This window comes from Ochlerotatus camptorhynchus, unplaced genomic scaffold (assembly GCF_037179485.1).
Source record: "Ochlerotatus camptorhynchus isolate MF236.1 unplaced genomic scaffold, CSIRO-AGI_Acam_v1.1 ptg000055l, whole genome shotgun sequence".
NCBI lineage: Eukaryota > Metazoa > Arthropoda > Insecta > Diptera > Culicidae > Ochlerotatus > Ochlerotatus camptorhynchus.
In genome coordinates, this window is record NW_027040545.1 from 4,850,109 (window position 1) to 4,871,786 (window position 21,678).

A 21,678-nucleotide genomic window follows, 5' to 3' on the forward strand; every position below is an offset into this window, starting at 1 on the left:
ATGGAACGTAACTTGCCATCAATATTGTCAAAATCATCATCATCTTCGTACTCGTCATCACTGAACTCTTCGTTGAGGGAGCTACCGCTAGTGTTTGATATAATTGAACTTGCCCTACATGACAGATTTGATTGTTTGTACGTGTTTTGTCGGCTACAACAACATCAAAAATATTAGATCACATGGATAAATGTTTTCCAAAACATGTATTTATTTACTCACGTTAAACCTGTTGATAGTGTTGCTGGAACTTCAACAACCAATTTTTTGTTCTTGATTAGTATTTTGTATTTCAATGCTAAAGGAGTGGGGAGATATGGTTCGTCTGTGTAATCTTGATCAAACAGAAAGCTGGTTATCAGTTTTTCTCCGAATATTGCCTGTCAATCAAATTACAAGACTTTGTTTATTTTATTATTCAGAAATGTGAAGTAAGTTTAACAATACCTGAAAAATTGCTGCCATTCTTTGCTGTTGTGTTACAGAACAGTGATTTTCAATTGATAGAATAACTGGGTACGCAGACTGTACGAATGCCGACTTATTTATTGCTTCTACAACTGCCCGAAAAGGAATCTTGGTAGTGAATGTGTGTCCATGATAAATTACTGGTGTTCCATCGTCTCCATCCCAGCAGTCCAGTTCAACACAACGAGCCCCTGCAATTCAATGATTAAATTTTTCATTTTTATAATTATGCACAATGTTTATACAAAAGAATTTGCTTTTAGCTTGTATTCATTATGTTCAAACACTAGTCGAACTAAAAGGAATTATAGCATGTTTATTATAGGCAGCAATTTACAAGCATAGCGGCGCCGGTGGTGTAGTGGTAAGCGTGATTGCCTCTCACACCATAAGGCCTGGGTTCAATCCCAGTCGGCACCGCCGGGATATTCTGAGGCATAAAAAATCTCTGATCAAAGGAAGTAAAGCCATGAGTTGATGGGTCTATAGGTTGGGTCCAGGTGTGTCCCCTGGCGTCGGTAGCATTGGTACTCAGCACGGAAAACAAGATCAAAGGAAAACAAATCAAAGAAAGAAAAAAATTACAAGCACTCTAGTGCGATCAAGGCATTACGCTATTAAATGGTTGTTCGGCCTCGTGAGAAGCTAATTTAAGTTTTTGTAACTTTTTTTACCTGACGGTGGTATTCAACAAGAGGTGTTTGCTGGCTTTCTGGGGCTTTTTAGACCCAAAATTTTTATTGCTAAGGTACTCCGGATCAAGTCGAAATGGATAGGGTGTTTATAAGCGGAAGTGAATATTTACTGCGATTTTTTTAGGGGTATTGTGCGCTATCGCAAAATAATGAATTTAAAATAATTTCATTGATTATTCAACTTGCCTTGGTGTATCTCATGTACATTTTTACTCAGATTCTAAGAATTCTAACTGCACGATTGGCACGATTATTTCCATTTTCAGAAGTCTGGATTACAGTTGGTCATCATGGCCGCACGGAACCGGCTACAATTCGGAGTAAATACGGGTGAATGCAAATTTACCAATGTTCTATGACTAGATCAATATGGTACTGCCGAACATTATTTGACCATTTAGGATGCCAGCAAATTTTACTAACTGGAAAATTCTAACACTTGGCCCTAATAGGCATTGTACCGTCTGAATGTCTAAAACATGGTTATATGGTACCTTGCAAGATAATTCCGCGTTACCGCCGCTGCACGATGTGGACCCCCAAAAAGCGCGCAGAACATTTTATTCGGTGGCGCTTATATACAATCCACATGAGCTTGCGGTGGTAAGACGCCCGCATGATACCCACATTTGGTTAGAATTGCATAATGTGATTTTTAAAAGGGGCACAATATGTAAATGTAACGTGTGAGAGCGGCCTAAATGACGAAAAACAGCGTGAAGAGTAAGAGAAAGACTTGTTTTTGGGTGTTATCCAGGAAGTGAAAATATGAATATAATGGAAAGTAAACATTAACCATGGTGGCATTTACGTACGTAATTTTGTCATCTTACGCAGTACATTAATTTAAACTATGTCGTTATTTTCAGCTTTTTATTAGTAAGATTTTTAACTCTTTGGGTAGTTCATTTCATAAGTGAAAAATATAAACCTTATAACAATAAATTTAATTGTACATTTATAGTACTGTGAATCTTATGGAAACTGCGTAACAAAATATCTCTTGCCGATTCATTTTATAGACACACCGATACAAAGTGTTTGTTTAAGCGAATAAAAAATTCAACTCATACAATAAGTCTTATGGCTATGTTTCAATACAATATAACTTATTTTTACTATATCAAAACAATAAATAAACAATAAACACTAGAAAATTAATGATTTTAAAGCATAACTGTATGTCCGCGTGTATGTATCAGCATTACGCTTCTAATTCATCCTCTACCGATAAGGTGAAGTAGTGGCAGAGGCCGCAAGATACAAACATAAAATGTACTTTTGAAGACTTAGAGTTCCTACAAATTCCAAAATGGAAAACTTAAAAAAATATAATAACAGACATATGTAAACCAGTGAGTGTTGCCAGAAAATCGCACTTGCAGAGGCAGATGGCGCATGCAGTTTTGATAGGTAGATGGTTTTAGTGGCGGTCAGCAGATGGGTTTGAAATAAATCGCTGAAATATTTATTATGCTATTTGTATTAGACAATTCAACAATACAATTTATGAACATTCAATGTTCGACTGTAAATTTTAGCATCGCTTATTATACCTATAACCAGCTAACTTCGACTAGAAGATTGACAATACATTATAGAAGTTATAAAGCCAACCAAAGATGTACAATTATGGTGCATTGAGCATATGTTTTACTAACCTGTAAGCAGCACTTGACTGTACAGCTCAACAGAACTTTCACCCTTGAGTTGGTGACCAGTTAAGTATGTGTTATGAGACGATGCAATATAATATTGCGAAAGAGGCAAGTTCATGTATGTACTTTCAGGCATCAACTCGCTGAGAAATGCATAGTTGTCTTTATCCATCATGTACCGAGCAAAACCCTCAAAACTCATACAATTTTCGATACGGTGCGCAGCTTCTGGTTCGTGCCGCTATAGTTGGAGAAAATGAACAAAAAAGGAGATAAGAGTAACTCATCCGGTCGAGCGACTATTTATGGAAAAAATAAAGCCATAGTAGAAGGAAATGAGATTTACTTGTATAATTGCTTTCACATCCTCGTCACTCAGCAATTCCATCTGGCGAGTTTCGAGAAACTTTTTCAACGTAGCTATCGTAATCACTTTGTTGTTGCATGACAGGAAATCGCTACTAGCAGCTATGCTGGAGGCGGCAATGGCGTCAAAGTGCTTTTTCCGTGTATGTTTAACGTCCGATAGGTCCAAATCTAGCGAACAATTGCGTGTCAGGAGGCCTATAATATTTGACATTCATTTTGAAACCGTACTTAATGAAAATAATATACACCATTTATAGCAGTTACTCACCGATTTTCCTTTTCACTGCCACCTCTGAAAGCTCGGGAGCGCTTCTACTTTTTTCTCCGTTTAACGTTTTACGACAAACCGATACCACTGCTAGTTGGTTGAAGATATCGCGAAGATCAGGTCTCGTTAATATACTAGAAGTTTCCAAAAACAAATTTAAAATGTATATGCTGAGCCAAATCTGTGTGTGCATTTTTTACCTGAATGATCTATACAAAGAAACGAAACTGAGGAAGTCTAGTTGAGTATCATGAGTAACCGATCCTATTCGCAGATTTTTCATATTAAGCCAAAGCTGATCGTGCGAACCGTTTCGGTCTTTCCGGCGTTCATTTGCGCGTATTTTTTCCGTTTCACTAATATTTTGATCTATTGTAGGACTACTGTGGCTGTTATCATGGTTTTGATTAAGTAAGTTAGCAACCGAGCGTTTCTTGCGAATTTTAGCATTGGAATCCTTTTTGCTTGGGACCGAAATAGCTACAGATACCAATTCAGAAGTCGAATCTTTGATATGCGTCCCTGATAAAGATTTTATGGAAGACAAGTACAGTTGACCTCCGAAGGCTTTTATTGCATCAGCTACCGTAGGTTCACTACAAGCACCCTCTTCAAAATACAACTGAATGTAAAGTTCTTTCAACCAAAGCATCGATCGATCTATCAAACACTGCTGACGTCGGAATCCCCGCAGCATCCAATGAAGACCAACATACCATGTGCGACAAAGCATAGGTGGACACAAGATACACAGAATTCGGTTTTCGCTCGCTGAGTTTCCATATAACAATGACACACAACATTCGACGTGGGTCAACCCGAATCGTTTACCAGCTGCCAAAATATCCGGATCATATTCGTGGTTCCTAGAGCCCATCGAAATATCTTTGACTGTACCGAGATCAAGTATGCCTTCTTCTAAATTTTGACATTGCATCTCCATATCGCCGGAACTTGAAGAATACCGCGATGTAAACCTCCAAGCCACACTCTCTTCCGGATTTTGATTGAAGTGAACATCTTAAAAACAAAGCGCATATATTATCATAATCTCACCAAATAAGTTACAAGCTGTATGTTTGAACTACTTACCATGTTGCGATTTGGTCCTTCGCCATGCTGTCCGTTGCCAAGAAATGTGAGAACAGGACCGCTCTAATCTTAAATATACGTAAGTAGATCGTTCGGCAGGTACGTCTGGCTCCCAAAGTACGGCGGTTGAACCGTGGTGAAGTATCTGTGGCAATGAGATAGGTGGATGTGTATTAGCGAAATTAGTAAAAGTGAAATGGAAGGGAAAATCCTTTTCGTAATTTGATTCATCTCGACTCTGCGTGGTGCTAGTAGATTTAGGAAAGGAAAGACATAATTTGACGTGAGAGTGGGGTCGTGTGGTAAATCGATCTATATAGGTCACAACCATTTACTGTTTGTCGTATACATTTATGTAGGAACATTGATTGATATTGATGACGTGCGAATCCTCTTGAGGCTCGCCTCTTGAATGATTTGTACATACAAACAGGCGTACGTATGTCTTCTTTGCCCATTTGTCATTAAAGTTGAGGGGAGTTCGAAGAAAAATACGATTGAAAGTGTATGCTCAAGGTTAATCTTGATACACCTAAATTATAACATGTATTTAACAAAGTTAATAGTGCTCGAAATAGAAGATCATACACATGGATGTACATCAGCAAACCTATGCTTTACTGAAATTCAGCTAACAACATTTTTTTCATCGAAATGTTCAGCAAATACGAGCGATTCGCTGGAAACCAGTAAAGAGCTGTCACAGTGTTACCGTCTGAATTCAGTCGGGCAAGCATGTCTGTGAACGAATAAAATTTTAAAATTTGGAGGAACTAAGACTGTCGCTGCAATTTCTACGAGTTATTATTCAAGTTGGGTAGGTTGTCCATTAACTTGTAGTTCAACTGAAGTCCGAGTTAATTTGGGATTTTATTAGGTAGTGTTCAACAATACCCACAAAAATGCTCCTGGTCTGATGAAAAAAAAAACAAATAAATAACATTATGTGGGTAAAGACACAAGGTAATATTTAATAAATTATAGATGAAAAAGAGTCAGGTGATTTTAAAGCTGCAAACTCCCAGTGAAAACAAGTTTGATTCACTAAGTTTATTCAGCAATATGCTGGCAAATGTCAGAATTTTGAATTGCTAGACAAATCATTAAATAAATATTGCTGAAATATCTGCTGATTAATTTTTTTCGATGTTTTTTTCGAACCCATAGACTTTCCTCTTGTTTTTTAAATCAATATTAAAAGGAAAATAAGAAATTCAATGCTAAACACTCAACTAAAAAAAGTACAGCTCGCTCCCATCATCATCATCATCAAAAAATTAAAGGGTTGTGTCCTATACACGACCGCAGTATGACGTAGAACCACTCAAAATTGATGTATGTCATGCATTTTTGACTATTATACTATATCTTAAATTTTCAAGTAATTCAATGTTTCGGTTATGGTTCACTTTTTTTTCTCCGTGATTTGTTTTCCATATGGTACTCGATTATGACGACTGGGTTAGGGAAAATCGTTTATTTCATGAAAACAGAGATACCTTTGGCCCTTTTTGGAAATGTTTTTTTGTGAAAAAATGAAAAAAATATTTAATTCAGCAGATAGGGGAAAAGTTGGCTTCGGCAATACCTTAACCTATTATCGTCAGGGGGTAAGCAACGTCCTTGAGGGCTCAATTTTGGCATGTGGATACATTGTGTTTCAGGGCAACTATTGGCCAAATTGGAGTGCTCTAGGACTTTGTTCACCCCCCTGACGATAATAGGTTAAGGTATTGCCGAAGCCAACTTTTCCCCTATGTAATATCCTATCGATTGGCTTATTTGGATTTTATTTTCATCTATAGAAGACAAAGTTACAAGCGTTAAAAACCTAACACTATTTCACCACACATATTTTTTGATTTGCACCCCAGTATAGTCAACAAAGACGTAGTTCTTCGTCAAAAGATCAAATCCTACCATAGAGATTATTGTTGTTGTTGAGGTTGTATTGGTGCGCTGCGTAAGAGTTGAAAATCCGAGGAAAATACATAACCAACTGCTGTCAAACAGTCAAACTCAATTTTACAAATCGTGTTCCATACAATTTGAGGTCAATACACGAGGTAAAAGATAAACACCTTTACAAGGCGATACACCCGTTAGTGCGCGTGCGTTAAACGTCACTAATCTCTACAGGTGGATAAATTCAGTAATCTCATAGGAAAAATGAATGGTTGCGTCCTATGTGTATAGTTAGAGCCAAGTATGTTTTCTCTCTGATATGTGGATATTTTGATAAAAGAAAGTAAAAAGTAAAAAAAGGAATGATTTTAGCTACTCACCTGTAAAATGTGATGATCAACGGCATTAGGGTCTTTTGCAGATAGTGATACAATACTAATTCCATGATCAAAAATTAGCGGCTGAACTGGATTGTAATTTCCTATCTCAACTTCATAGTCTTCTTCTAGCTCTTTGAGATTTGATGGCTGGTATAATGGTATTTTAACTTGTCGAGGACTATTGGATGCAGCTCTTAAAAAATCTAACAAACTCTGTGGTAACTCTCGACAAAGGCTATCGTGATGGTTGAAGAATGGAGATAATCTGTTCAAAGCTGGTAATACTCTCGTGTAGATTTCATCAGCCAAAGGGTGAATATCCGGTTCGTCCAGCGATTCCGGTGACAATAATGGCTCAGTTGACTCATCTGTTGGTATTACCGTAGTTGGAGCAGTCAATGGTGTAGGGTACGTTAAAGGCAATATCACCTGGGCCAACTTTTGCAGCATCTCCTCATCGTCGGGAGCTGGAGTTGGGTTAGCATCTCCCAAGTAATATTTTTCCGTGTGTTTGTGATATTGATTTTGTTTTTCAGGCTGAGGAGCCATTCGCAATAAGCACTTGATTTCTTCAACGTGATTTTTGAAATAAGGAATGGTACGGCACGTGGGTATTGCCTGTATGTATAAAGATTAGCTGCTTTAGTTCTCATCGTTATTTTGGTCAATTTTCGTTACCCACCAATGCTCTTGAAACAGCATTGCTGTATTCTGAAGAGTCAAAAACGGTAGCGAGAAACTCGTAAACGGAATTTCTTCCTCGGTCCGTGGTAGATGTCAAAAATGATTCTTTTTTTATTGACCTGTAACAAGATGATTAAGAAATGCTAAATAATATGTAAAAGTGTCCATATATTTGAAGAACATAGCTCAAAGAAATTGAAAAGAATAACCAGAAAAAGAGAAACATTAAACAAGATTATCTAAGCCTAATAACTAGTATCGTACGATGTTTTTTAAACGACGGAAGCAAGTAGTTTCCGCCGGCCTACAACTTTCCAATGCCGCTGGAGGCCGAAAGAAACCCCTTCTCCAGTTATTTTTTTTTATGACGATCATCTGTTGCATTTTCGAAGTTCATTATTCTTGTCCTGTACTGGCGCCACTTTAGTACCTCGATACTCGTCAAATAATAAAACGTACTTCTAAAGTGTAAACATCTATAAAGTCATCAAGCTAAGTTGGGAATGTCACTCACTTTAGACCATCCACTATCTCTTTAGCACCATTGAAATTTCCGATATTCCAGCATGAAATAGCAACACGCAGTAGACATGCAAAGGCCGCTTTTCGTTCGTCTTGTGTATTTTGTGATAGGATAAAGTAGTTGGTCCACGCGCTAGTCTGAAATATACCGTGAAAAAGAAATTTTTTCTGTGTTGAATACCATAAGGTGACCATTCACCGCTCACTCAACATATCTTCTTGTAATTATTCTAGGCTTTTCACCGGCTCTCACCTCGATACTTTATATGGGAGAGGGAGGTCGATACAATTTTCAACCCGAAAGATTTGCTCTGAGACCGGGAATCGAACCCGCCATTTCTGGCTTAATAATGCCGTGCCTTTACTAACTAGACTATCTGCGGTACTCAAAACATTTGCAATGTTTTAATTTGTTTACAAACAAAGCACAATTGAATTGGCTGTCGTTTGTCCTTGAATTTCTTTCTATTTGGACAGTACTGGTGGTTGTGTCGTAAGAGTGACCGCCTTATCACCCCAATATGTATATGGGTTCAATCCCAGTCGAGGTCGATGGGATTTTTCTGAGGCGAAAAAATCTCTCATGGTGTTGTCCTTCGCAAGGGTTGTTCCCAGCCCATATGTATGCTGGGTCAGTGGTTAATCACCAATTGGCAATGAACGGTGATTGGCACTCAATTGTGGAACATAGATCGACTTCAAATTAAAAAAAATGTCCCTCTCTGTTTATCGATTATCAATTGGCAAATCAAAGTTGGCACTCGTGGAGAATAGATGAACTATGAAAGTGATGATGGTTTCAAAATTTTACACGGTGAGGTATACGAGTTCAATCTTAAAATGCCTTTATTTTGCAAATGGAACATTTTATTTAAATCTGGTTAGTGCTACGTTAGTAGAAAACTTAAGGACTACTCAATAGATATATAATATAGAAAAAATAATTTCTTTTCAGATTTTTAGGTGTATGCATAGATTTCAGCTTTTCTACAACTGTAGCAACAACCAGATTTAAATTCAATGCTCAGTTTTCAAAATAAAAGCATTTTAAGATTGCACTCGTATACCTGTCCGTGGAAAATTTTGAAACCATCATCACTTTCATAGTTCGTCTATTCTCCACGAGTGGCAACTTTGATTTGCCAATAGGATTTGGAAAGTTTGAACATTCTGAATTTTGGTTCTAGTTGTAATTACAATTTGAACTATCTCAGATAACCAGATTAAAGTTAATTGTGTAATGCACAAACATATATACTAACAAAAACATTGTATATAATTCACATATGTGGAAATGCGTCCAGCATCATAGCGCGACCATCATATGTACGATTCAAAATGTATTGATCGTTTTCGTTTTGTGCTAAATATAGCCATTTATGGATCATTAATTGAGAGAAATAGTAATCACATAATTATTATACAACTTGCTAATGAAACAATCGCTGTGCATCGTGGTTGAGCGGTGAAAAGGCAAATCATGGAAATTTAATGTTGTTAAGGAATGCTGTGAATCAAGGTTGCACATACTCATTTCGCTATAGAATCAGTTCTTTTGAATTATGAATTGAAGATATGAAATCAGATTATATGATGAAATTTTATGAATAACAAGAAGAGGTGTTTGACACATCTTCTTCTTCTCTGACTTTATTACGTCCCCACTGGGACTTAAAGCCAGCTCACAACTAAGTGTTCTTTGAGCACTTTCATAGTTGTTAATTGAGCGCTTTGTAAGCCTGTACCATTTTTGCTCCAGTGTTATTGTGTGACAAGTACGATTATAAATTATGCCCAGGGAAGTCGAGAAATTTTCCAACTCGAAAAATTCCTAAAGCAGACTGAAAAAGAAAAATTAAATGATTCTACTATAGATGACTTCTAAATTTATTTACCTTCCAATAGGTACTGTTGGATTTGATGAAGAATCAGAATGTGCATGGATAAATCATTGATATTATTTTTGTTTTCTCTTCAATAGAACGTAAATGGGCGATTACGACGAAGTAGCGCTCTTCCTTATCATAATACCATCTAATAATTCCATTCTTCCTAACAATATTGTTACAGCGAAATGAGCATATGCAACCATACTTTGCAACATTATTTTTTCAATAATTGCAATTCTTGGAAGCCACATTCTGATGAAAACATAATATTGATACCTCATCAAAGCGTTTGCGTATGGCATTCAGCGTTGATGAAAATCCACTTGGAGTTTTAACTGCAGCCACAATGCTGGGGCTTGCATTAATATTGGCAACGTTGGTTGTTGACGATGATGTTGTTGTTTGTGGCTGCTCTCGGCTGCCATTAGCTATACTATAACTACTACCGCTGGTACTCGTTGTGTTGGGAGTAGCAAGACTGGGGTTGCTACTTGCCGAGTAGTTCAGAATTCGCTCCCTCTGCAGCTCGTGAATCGAATCATTAATGAAATCATTTTGCGATACCTGTCAATAACAGAAAAATAAAGATAAAATATGATTAGAGACAAATCTATGTAATCGAAGTTTAAATTTGATACTTTCTATTTGAAAGTGGAAGAAAACGTTAATTAATCCTTTCCAGACACTCTCGGTTGTTTGATTTAGAATTTAAGAGAGGATCTGACATTATTTGCTGTTGATTCCTCCATAAATTACGCAGTTTCAGGGTTTAGGTGCCTTAGTGCTTATATACTCCATACTCCATACAGAAACTACCTACTTGTAATAGTTACGGGAGGTGGTAAATGCGAAATGAAAACACCGGAATTATGAATCGGTAATGTTTGCCGCTGGCTATGATTTGCCCTACAACGACGTAAACATATAAAAACGAACTATGAGCTCTCACTATATTTCTACATTGTACAGTAGGACTAACCAACTTTCGACCCCAGGCTCAGAGGTTCGAGTATCATGTACCAATCGACTCAGGTCAACGTGTATTAGACTGCCCCAAACAAATTAAATGTCAAAATTTTTTCAGGTCCTCAAAACTCAAAACCGGTAGCTACTCTGAAATGTTCACCAGTGAAAGAAGTATACATCATAAATTAGACACATTTTCATTGCCCTAACAATATTTTTTTTTCTGATTTTCTTGCAATTCTCCTTCATCGTTAAAATTTTCGTGGGTAACATTTGAGTTATGAATTGAAAATTTTTCAGGAAAATGAAAAGCCCAGATTTTTTTTTCGTTCATATAATCATAAACTCTACCTGATGGGAACATTTAATTAAATTCGGGAACCCTTCAGCCCAACATGCACGATAATAATAAATAATCCCCAACTGGAACTCGATTAAACTCAGAAAATTCCAATAACTCACTTTAAGGCATAGATCCATTACCCGTTGAAAATAGGGGAATTTACGTATTCTCGTCAATCTAAGCAGCGTCCGAACTTCTATTAGCGATTTCTCAGCGTCACACACATACATGACAGGTTTGTTTGTTGACATTTATCTGCTGCTTGCTGTTCTACCAATTCCAATCGACAGAATTGATCAAAACGGGTTGAACATGTTTTTACAACGCTCCAAACTTCTCAGGTGAGAGTGACTATTGTCGGCAGTCTCTTTTTCTTCGGCACCCTTTCCATTTGAAGTGCGTGTTAACCAGCTGTTTTATTATCGGCAACTCGAAATCAGCCGTATTTTGTAGTATGTATATTTCATTTAAAGAAAAATATGGTATAACAGGAATTCACAGTCGTAAAAATGTAATCAGATTGAAGCTGAAAAGGTAAGGAATCGGCTTAATACATTCAGCAAAGTTTTGATGGGAAAATACAGTGAAATAAACGTTTCAATTTCGGTTGCCGAAAACAGTCAATGGGTGCCGAAGCCATAATTTACCCTATGTACTTTAATTTTTTTATTTCGCACTCTAGTAATCACCATTGCCAATCGCCATCTCGCATTGAAAAATACTAGGATCCTCCATCAAGATACAAGTGAAATTTTAATTTTGAACACGTTTATTATGAAAACACAAAGCCACATTTTTTTCTGTATTTTAGGTTCTGTTATACATGGAAAACAAAGGTATTTGATGACTCGGTGGGAAAATCAAATGGAGAGGCAACGCGTTATATTAACAAGTTTAAACATGTAAAGCTTAAAATGATTATCACATCAGAAAGTACGTTTAGTAGGTATAATTTAAAACCTGTTTCATCACTTAGTCACGACGCTTATTTCCAAGACCAGGCCTAAAGGGTCAATACAAGTTGGCTCCTCATGGTGTCGCGTTACATTGAAATGTGTCATTGCAGTTTAAGCTACAAATTCTGAAATGCTGAACTAAATCGGGCATAAAAAAACCAGTTCTATGAACGGTCAGTCATGATCATGCTCATGCTCATCAAAAACCAGTTCTATAATCGAAAGAATGAAGGGGTGTATTTTTACCATACATTTAAAACAAATTCTCAATATAAACTTCAAACTAAAACCGCTAGCTTGTGTTACAACCAAATGCCAAATGTGGAATCGGTCATGGTGAGAATGTGTCTTGATGCCAGAAGCAATTTGAAACATGTTGAACCCACCATATGACACATAAAATCACGTGAGAATACGAAACCATGATCAATAGTACTCATACCAAGTGCCCACTTTGGTCACATCCGCCCATCTTCCGGTTATCCCTGGGAAAGTGGTTTTTCCTATCTATCCCGAGTTTGGTGGGACCTTGCTCGTATGTTGACAGATAACAGGGGCTCCCCCTTTTTGGAGTATTTGGTAGGAGTTCCAACAAGCCCATTTGATTAACGTCAGTAAGATTTTAATTACAGCATACTAGGATCAATGATATACGATTGGATTAAACGCATGACACTGGTGATATTTCGAATGGCTATATGTGTATTTGTGATTAAATGAAGTAAGTCGTATTTCACAGCAGCCACTGAACCACATTGAAAGGAACCATGGACACATAGAACGCTATTGAATATTTTTGGAATTGATCAACTGGTTCCGTTGAGTGCAAGTATAGAGTTAAAAATGATTGTAACTTGCCAAACCCATTATGCTGTATGTACCACCAAACCACGCTCATTGGTGGTCATACTGAGTGCCCAGATCCATGTTGGCCACACCCGGATATGTGCCGGCTGCCCCCTGGGAAGTAGTCAGAACATAACATATACCAAAACCTATCGTGTGACACATAACATCAGTGGTGCAGCCACGATTTCTGGGAAAGGGAGTTTGTAAAAACGACGTGATATAAAAAAATATTTATTCACTTAAAGCATATAGCATGAATCACACTCACATAACATATGTGGAACTTCATGAACAACTGCTGACTATAAGTTGAGCTTTTTTTTTTCTGTGTTGCCTCAGTGGTATAACTCGGACATCGATCGGTCAAAACTGAACCTATCAAACAATTGGTAAACTATGTTGGTAGTGTTTTTTTTTGACTTTATTTTTGAGATTTTTAGCCGTAGGCTAGTTCATCTCGTAATATGTTGGGAGTGACAGGTTAACAATTGAACAACGTCGGTCGGATCCATGCCAATGTTGTCTATTTGTCAACATAGTTTACCCATTTTTGAGTAGGTTCAGTTGTGACCAATCTGGGAGGATTCTACCCAAATTTGAGTAGTTTTGAAATAACGTGTAATGTGTATTGACGTTGAGAGAGGCTCTGTAACTCTTTAAGCGAACCCCACACGTATCAATATATTGACGTGAAGGGGAATTATTGACAATAATATTGATGATGTGAATACAGAAATATTGTAGAATGTATTGACAATACGATTATTGTCAATAAAAGTAATCGTGTAGGGTCCACTTTACTCCTATGATAAAATCCCATTTGTCAAGCTGTGCTTGAAATCTATCGGATTTTGTCTTATCTCTTCACTCCACCATGGTACCAGCGAGCAGCTATCTTTTCATGCAAAGATTAACAGTATCTTATATGAGCAGAAACAGTCAATTGTAAGCAATTGAGAAACATAGAGAGGAGAGGGTTGAAGCCTTGGGTGTTACAGGTATCGATAAACGCTTGATTTCATTTGCCCTTCTTGCAAAATTCTTGCGAATGGAAAGATGCAAGGTCAGCTCAAAACACAATATCCAGAGATTAATGTCTATTTTACGTATTAATTCCAAGAAGAAGAATTTCTACCACAGCTATTTAATGAAAAAAAAAAAATGGTGGATACATTTGTTATCTCATTAGAATTACTTTAATATAATTGACTACCCCCTTGATCTCTTTTCTCATTCTACAGCTACAATACCACTTGAAATCACTGAAGTGGGGACGATTTTTGATGGTCGAGTTCCATGTTATTTGGTACAATCTAGTTTTTCCAGAATGAATATTTTCGTATAAAACCTTCACGAGATTATTTTATTGTCACAATTAATTTTGGAAAATAAGCGTTCGAAGATTTAGTTAATATTAAAATTTTAAAATTATTTTTAACACCTTCCGCTGATCACATTACAGAATTGGTTCTGTATACTTTTTATGCAAATCTGTAATAAAATTTTATTTTTTCTGGATGGGTGTATTAAAATTTAATATTTGTGTGTTGGTCTGCCAGTAACATTCTGGGAAACGATTTCCATGATTTCCATGATCCCTAATTCAGGGAAACTAGTTCGATTACATGGGAAACATGTTGAAAAGACATGATGGTAATTATACATTTAAAAAAAAAAAAAAACAGAGCATACCGACCAGGAAAATTTTCTCTACACAGACATATCAATATATTAAGAGAAATTACTCGTGAAATCTGATGGAGGATGAACAAAATTCCAGAGTAGTCGGTTAAAACTGGGTAAGCTAACCGAATCCATCGTAAAATAAATATCCAGGAAGTGCTTTCATGAGAAGTAGGAAGCATCTTTCAGAAAAAGTTTAGAGAAACGTCCAGTGAAAGTCGGATGTCATTTTCGAAGCAAAACATCTGAGGGAAGCCAGAAGGAGCTTCCAGGATAAATCGTGAGAATCTTCCGGTGGTAGTTAAAAGAAACTTTCGAAGAATATTTGATAAAAAGCACTTCTAGTCGGAACGAACCTTCTGGCGGCAGTCGTAAGAAACATGTTACTGGATGTAGCTTCCGTGGAAAGAATTAGCTTCTGGAGAAACTTGGAGGATGGATAAAGTAAGGCATAAAACTTGGCGGTAGTTATAAGACACTTTCAAGACAAATCAGAAGAAGCATCCTGAAGAAGTCGGAAGAACCTTCCGTGAAAAGTCTGAAAAATCTTTCAAAGGAAATTGGAAGAAACTATCGAGGACTTGTAAGAAAAGACTTTTCTCTGCATTTTGAGACTATTACAGTAATTTTTCACCATTTCCGTTGTTTTTTTCATATTTTTCATACAAAAAAAATTGAGCGAAAAGTTAACCATAGAAATACAAGCGCTCAAATTGACTCTGATGTTGTACAACCATCTCTTCCTAACTCGGTATTGTAGGGATAATGGAGGATGAATAAGTACAAAAGTTTACCCACAGTAGAAAAATAGTTATATTTGTGACTCTGAAAGGGCTTTGGTGATTGGTTCAAAGCTGGCTAATTTTGCCAACATTATATGCTATCTCAAGTAACACCAATTCATGTAATTATGTTGAGTAAACAGCCAAATCCAGTCATACAAAGGTTATATGAACTATTATAGAACATAATATACATATTATGTGTTGCTTAGGATGCGAGATAAGTAAGACAGCTTTGTATAGTAAAGTGCAATGACACGTTGGTTGATTATATATTAACAAACTTACCTGGTAGAATAATTGATATTCTGTGTCAGTGATTCGCAACGCAACCTCTTCTGGAAAGTGGAGAATATTCTGTAGCTCTTCTAATTCACCGAAGGATGGTGTCGTCGACAATGTCACTGCTGCAGCCAATGAACTTGTACTTGTAGTTCCACTTCCCCCAGTCCCGCTAGGTATCGCCGCTGCAGCCGACACAACTAATGCCGCCGAGCTAGCCGTTGCTGTTCCAGTTGTTGCTGATGCTGTTGGTATGATTGTTGGTGGCAAATTGCCAACGAGGCTTTGTGAGCCGTTAGTATCAAATATAGCATTCTTCTCAGGATCGTTGTCCAGCAATGTTTCCTTAATGATTTCACCCTCACGATTAATTATAATCTTTTCTGTGATGATTGTTTGCTCCGGTTCGTGTGATGGTGCCGTCGAGTTGAAAGCTGTGGCTGTAATGGGTGGTGATGTAGATTGTGGAGGCAGTAGTGCTACTACCGGATATTGTTGTTCTAGTGCCTCACGTCCTTCCTGTTTCCTTTCTTCTGGATGAACTGTAGCAAATAACAGAACTGGAGGTGACGTTGATGGCGAAGGTAATAGTTTTTCTTCTGTAATGTTACTATCAAATGGAAGACTTGGAAAAGCTTCACGCATGTTCTGATAATCGACGTGGGGAATTTAATGTGACTTTCTTTGTTTATGCTGTTTTATTTTCCTGCTTCGTTCTTGAACTTTTCGTTTGTTGTCCTTTAAATGATGAATGGTTAGCGCACCTGCTTTTGACAGCAATTGTCTTTTTCCGTGAAAACGCAGTCTTGTCGTGCTACTTACTTCTCCACTACGAAGTTATGATATACTACAAAGAAGGCATCGGTTCCCTTCACATTGGGTTGCTTCTAAATACGTTCATGCCATCACTGCGTTTCAGTCTGGAAAATAAGATGTTTGGGGAATGATTTACCATTAATTATTATTGATAGTTTTAATCAATGATTGTTCTATGCTAGTTATGCAGTGTGTCTTAAAATACATCGTTTAAAATCGCGGGAAAAGTTGACCATCTTCAGCGTACACAATACAGGATCAAACTTCTTGCATAACAGCCCCAAACTACCCAAACCCAAAGAATATAATAGCTATTCAAGTCATAGCTCAAACGTTTGGGGTTACCCTGAAAACAAAACTAATGTTTTTATTCATATATTATCCATTTGCCGTCCAAAGTCAAAACGCGTTATTTTACCAATTAAAGTACCAAACCAAAATGTCAATGAGTGTTAAATCCAAGACCTGATGTAGAAAGAATGTAATCAGTAAATATCAAATACTAGTTATGCTCTCAATGAAAGTAAAATGAAAACTCTTATAGACATCGCTAAATTTTCCAATCTTACAGCAAATCAAAAACATTAATTTAGTACTAATCGTAAACTGAAGTCAAATTTTGATTACAATTTGATGTTGAAAGCAAAACTTCCCTCCCCATGGACAGGACGATATTTTAAGGTAACTATTTAACTTGTTGCAGAACTTTACTTCTACAAATCCACAAAAGACGCGCTGCTATTTTAGGCAGCTTATCGTCATGAAGTTAAAAATTACATTAGTGACGTAGACAAATGTGGATTGTAAGTTGGACAAGTCAACATAAGAACTTCATTTGGTTTAAACACACTTACACACACATAGTGGAAAATACTTTCTTGGATACTTATAACAATACTGACATTGAGAAGTCAGTTATAATAACAATGGCACTGACAAACGTAAAGACATCGATAAAGATAACTGACTGACACTGATTCTCAAAAAAATTCAAGAGGATTTGTAAGCTGTTTTCAATTGCTCGGTGTTTATTTAATTACATAGACGTCCGGCATAATCACATGAAAATTTTCAAAAACGAACTACGATAATCCTAAAGGTCAAAAAAAAAAATGATGAAAGCAAAACTTGCTTTCATTATGCTTTAATTTTGATGCTCGACTTTGCTCGGGTGGTATTTGACACTTGACCGTCGGATCGAATGTCAGTATTACAAGAAATATGCATACGTTTCTTTGTAAGGTGATTAAAATATGTTGAAAGATAAGATACAATAGCTCTAAATTGCACTTATTAGTTTTCGTTCCGTACTGACTTAAATCACCTAATATTAAATCACACTGCAATCATAATGATGAGTAATGCAGAGAGCATAGGAAAAAAAACAATTTCAAATACTTTAAAATAATTTTGGAATTTGTAAAGTATTGGTTACTTAGTCAAATACTAATAAAACATTAAAATGATTAATAGCAAGCGATCAGTCTTCAACAATCTTTGATCGAAAATTTCTCCATGCAGAATAAAAAAACGCAAATTACTCATTTATTTGTTAGACATTTTAAAGGAAATGGCAAAGGGCAAATGATCACTGTTCCGGTCTAAGTAGGGGAATTTACGTATTCTCGTCAATCTAAGCAGCGTCTGCACTTCTACTAGCATTTTCTCAGCGTCACGCACATATATGATGTGTCTGTTTGTTTACATTCATCTGCTGCTTGCTTCTCTATCCATTCCAATCGACAGAATTTTTCAAAACGTTTTGAATGCGTTTTTACAACGCTCCAAACTTCTCAGGTGAGTGTGACTATTGTCGGCAGCCTCTTTTTCTTCGGCAACCTTCCCATTAGAACTGCGTGTTAACCAGCTGTTCTATTTTCGGCAACTCGAAATCAACCCCATTTTGTAGTGCGTATTTTTTATTTGAAGAAAAATGTAGCATTACTGGATTGCTCGATCGTTCAAATATAATCAGATTGAAGCTGAAAGGCTAAACAATCGTTTGGACGCATTCAGGGAAGTGTGTTGATGGGAAAACATAGTGAAATTAACGTTTACATTTTTGTTGCCGAAAACAGTCAATGGGTGCCGAAGCCAACATTTACCCTAGTTTACTTTTTCAAATTAATCCAGCAGTAGTCGTGCCCAGTGTTGGAAAAGTTCGCGATATTTCATGAAGTTCACCAAGGGAAAAGTTCGTGAGTCATAGTGAGTTTTAGCGAACTTTTCCATCACTGGTCGTGTCAAATCGCCGAGAAAGAAGCAGTATGTTTGCAAGCGAATGAAAAAGTAAATTGCACTTTAATTGATTCGGGTTTTAATTGTATTTCAAGTTGAATGCTTCCTCTTTCTAGTCATGTAAAACCATCAAGCGTTGCTCTTAACACAAAGCTTACAGCCACGAAAAAAAAAATACTGCGTCTTGACTTATTGAAAATATTGGAAAATGGTATAAAAATCTTAAAAAGATCGTTTTTTTTCTGAGATTCTTGAGGAAATTTACGTTTAAAAAAATCTACATCATAATGTAAAGAAAATCGTAAGGTTTGGTTTTGCGGTTTTTAATATTGAACTTTTTACCATCATGATATATAAAACATGTTTTTGCATATACATTTCCTTTAAAATCTTAAAATTGATATTTTTAGATTGTTGATATCATTTTTCGTTGCTTTGCATTAATTTAACAAATATGATCAGTTCCTGAATAGAATGGCCTGGTTCACCCAAAATTATCAATTTTGGGTGAACTTTTCAACAAAATATATAACTATTTGAATTGAGTCGATTGGCACATGGAACTTGACACCTCTGTCCTTAGCTCAATAATCCATTTCGAGTGATACATAGTCTTCCTAGTTAGGTGTACGAGAAAAACCAAAAATAGGCTATGCTGCTCTTTGTATATTAGTGATATGGATATCCCACGCGAAAGCCGGATCTCATGTACAACGTAATTGGATTATTATCTTCTCGGTATAATCCATTTTCTTGGAGTTCCAATAAAAAGTAGCACACTTTATTTGGCACTAATCATGCAACCCTAGCTTGCGAAGGTTGTGTCATGACATTGAAGTTACATACTGTAATTTGAAGTCAAGTAAAGCACCCTTAAGTTTTTTTTTTGCATAGTCACGTTGATACAGTTGTGGTGATTCATGACTTTCAGGGATAAGAATTTTTCCCATGACATCGAGCGTGAAAAATGAGAGTATTAGTCCTTATCTCTATCTTATCTGGCCTTCAGGAGTTGAAACTGTTGACGTTTTTTACTCCACTCGCTTCGTTGTCGTACGTGACAGTATGTTTGTATTCGTACTCTCATGCTCTACCGTCGTCTCTCTTACACAATAAAAACGGTAGAACAACATTCGAGCAAAAAGAAAATTATCAAATAACTATCATATGACATGTGTTATTTCGTTCTAATTCCTCAATTTGGTATAAATCAAACCATTTCTGATCAGAAATGTTGTTACTAGGACATCGCTGCTTGCATTTTCAGAATTCACCCAAGCACATCATCAGCAACTCTTATTACGGAATAATCTAAAATACATACATTTGTGACGGTCTTCGGCGACAGTGTCGTTTGACAGAGCCTGTCGTATGACATTTTAGTTTGGTACTGTAATTTGATAGCTTGTTTTGCAAGTGTCTGAAGCAAAGGCAGTCGATTATCACAGAAAATGTGTCAACTGCGGTGACCGCTTACAAGACTGCTGCCCTTATTCTTAACATGCAATTTATTTTTAACGTTTTCAAATGGGATTTTTTTCAATCTACTCATTGAGATCGTCATATACTGAATGATTTTATCAAATTATCCTTTATTTTTAAAGATATTATGATGCTGGATTATCATTAAAGCCTTCATTAGCATTCAGTAGAGGTCCATTCTTTAGGTGTCGTTTATATTTTTGTCGTAAATTAATAAATACTCTCAAGCCTCCAATAGTACTCAAAAGTACTTTTCTAAAATCAGAGTAAACTTGATCCCCGCATAGGGATTGATTCCGTTTTGAAGACATGCATTTCGATACACATTCTGGGTTTAAGTGCGTCCAAACTTTCGGGGATCAAGTCTCTCTAAATTGAGTGTTCACATTTTCACACTACGCATACATTTCGAAATCTTTCGTGGTGGACATTTTCTCGACTTCTCTAGACATAGCGTATCAATTGCTTACAAATTCATGCATTGATTGGCATATAATGCTTGCAATTAATAACTATGGAAGTTCTTCAAAACGCTAGCGGAAGCCAAGTAGACGAATACATGTTCGCTTACATTCCGAGATCTAATGTAATCAAACCAATCAATCCTCCCTATTTGAATTTACAACTTCAAATCTACATCAACAGAAGATCAAAAGAAACAGCACCAAACCAATCCTTATAATTGGATATACTTATTCAAAGCATTGTATTGGATCAATACACAATACACACACACAATACACATATTCTGGCTAAAAACGTTTAAGGTAGTGGAAAAACTGCTCTCAAAAATATATGTGTTGATCAAACTGATGGAAATGTTATAGTTTAGTAGAAAAATATCGGAGTACAAGTGCAATGGAGTTTACGCATACACGATGGTGTAGAATTGTTCAATGTGCTATGTGAATACCTTTAATATGTGTAGCTGGCAAACCAATTCCATTGCAATGAGAGTAGCTCTGTGACGAAATAATCTATTAATGTATTTATTTATCTGTATGAGGATGGTGTAAATTTGTGTCTCATTGGAAATTTTCGCATTTGAGTGTATAATTTGATTTAATACCAACAGTGATATCTCAAACTAATGTTTATGTAAAAGTACAAAATGTAATTCTTGGGCATAACTTGTTTTTATTCTTGTATTAATAAGTTCTATAATCGTTCATCTCGTTTGTAATTTGATGAACGGTGATTACCCTTTACAACTTTAGGTAATGCCAGCTATTTTACTGGTCGCCATTGAGATGTATCGAATAGTCAAGAGTGGATTAATATTAAATATTCTATAAGACTTTTTATACCGCTCTACTTAGGGCCAAATGATGGTTAAAACTCTATAATAAAT

General features: G+C 36.4%; 1 protein-coding gene across 3 annotated transcripts in view; it reads right to left on the reverse strand.

Moving 5' to 3' along the window:
• Window positions 1-21,678, reverse strand: part of LOC135717360 (1-phosphatidylinositol 4,5-bisphosphate phosphodiesterase epsilon-1-like) — a 41,200-nt gene that overhangs the window by 5,755 nt on the left and 13,767 nt on the right. For all 3 annotated transcript variants that reach the window (XM_065239384.1, XM_065239383.1, XM_065239382.1), the window contains 13 exons: window positions 15,798-16,711; window positions 10,207-10,494; window positions 8,034-8,179; window positions 7,518-7,638; window positions 6,836-7,453; window positions 4,551-4,695; window positions 3,659-4,478; window positions 3,459-3,592; window positions 3,168-3,385; window positions 2,825-3,062; window positions 448-659; window positions 223-380; window positions 17-153 (listed from right to left, as the gene is read on the reverse strand). In XM_065239384.1, the coding sequence (XP_065095456.1) occupies window positions 17-153; window positions 223-380; window positions 448-659; window positions 2,825-3,062; window positions 3,168-3,385; window positions 3,459-3,592; window positions 3,659-4,478; window positions 4,551-4,695; window positions 6,836-7,453; window positions 7,518-7,638; window positions 8,034-8,179; window positions 10,207-10,494; window positions 15,798-16,436 (3,874 nt within the window). In that variant the 5' untranslated portion in view covers window positions 16,437-16,711. The remainder of the gene's footprint in view (window positions 1-16; window positions 154-222; window positions 381-447; window positions 660-2,824; window positions 3,063-3,167; window positions 3,386-3,458; window positions 3,593-3,658; window positions 4,479-4,550; window positions 4,696-6,835; window positions 7,454-7,517; window positions 7,639-8,033; window positions 8,180-10,206; window positions 10,495-15,797; window positions 16,712-21,678) is intronic.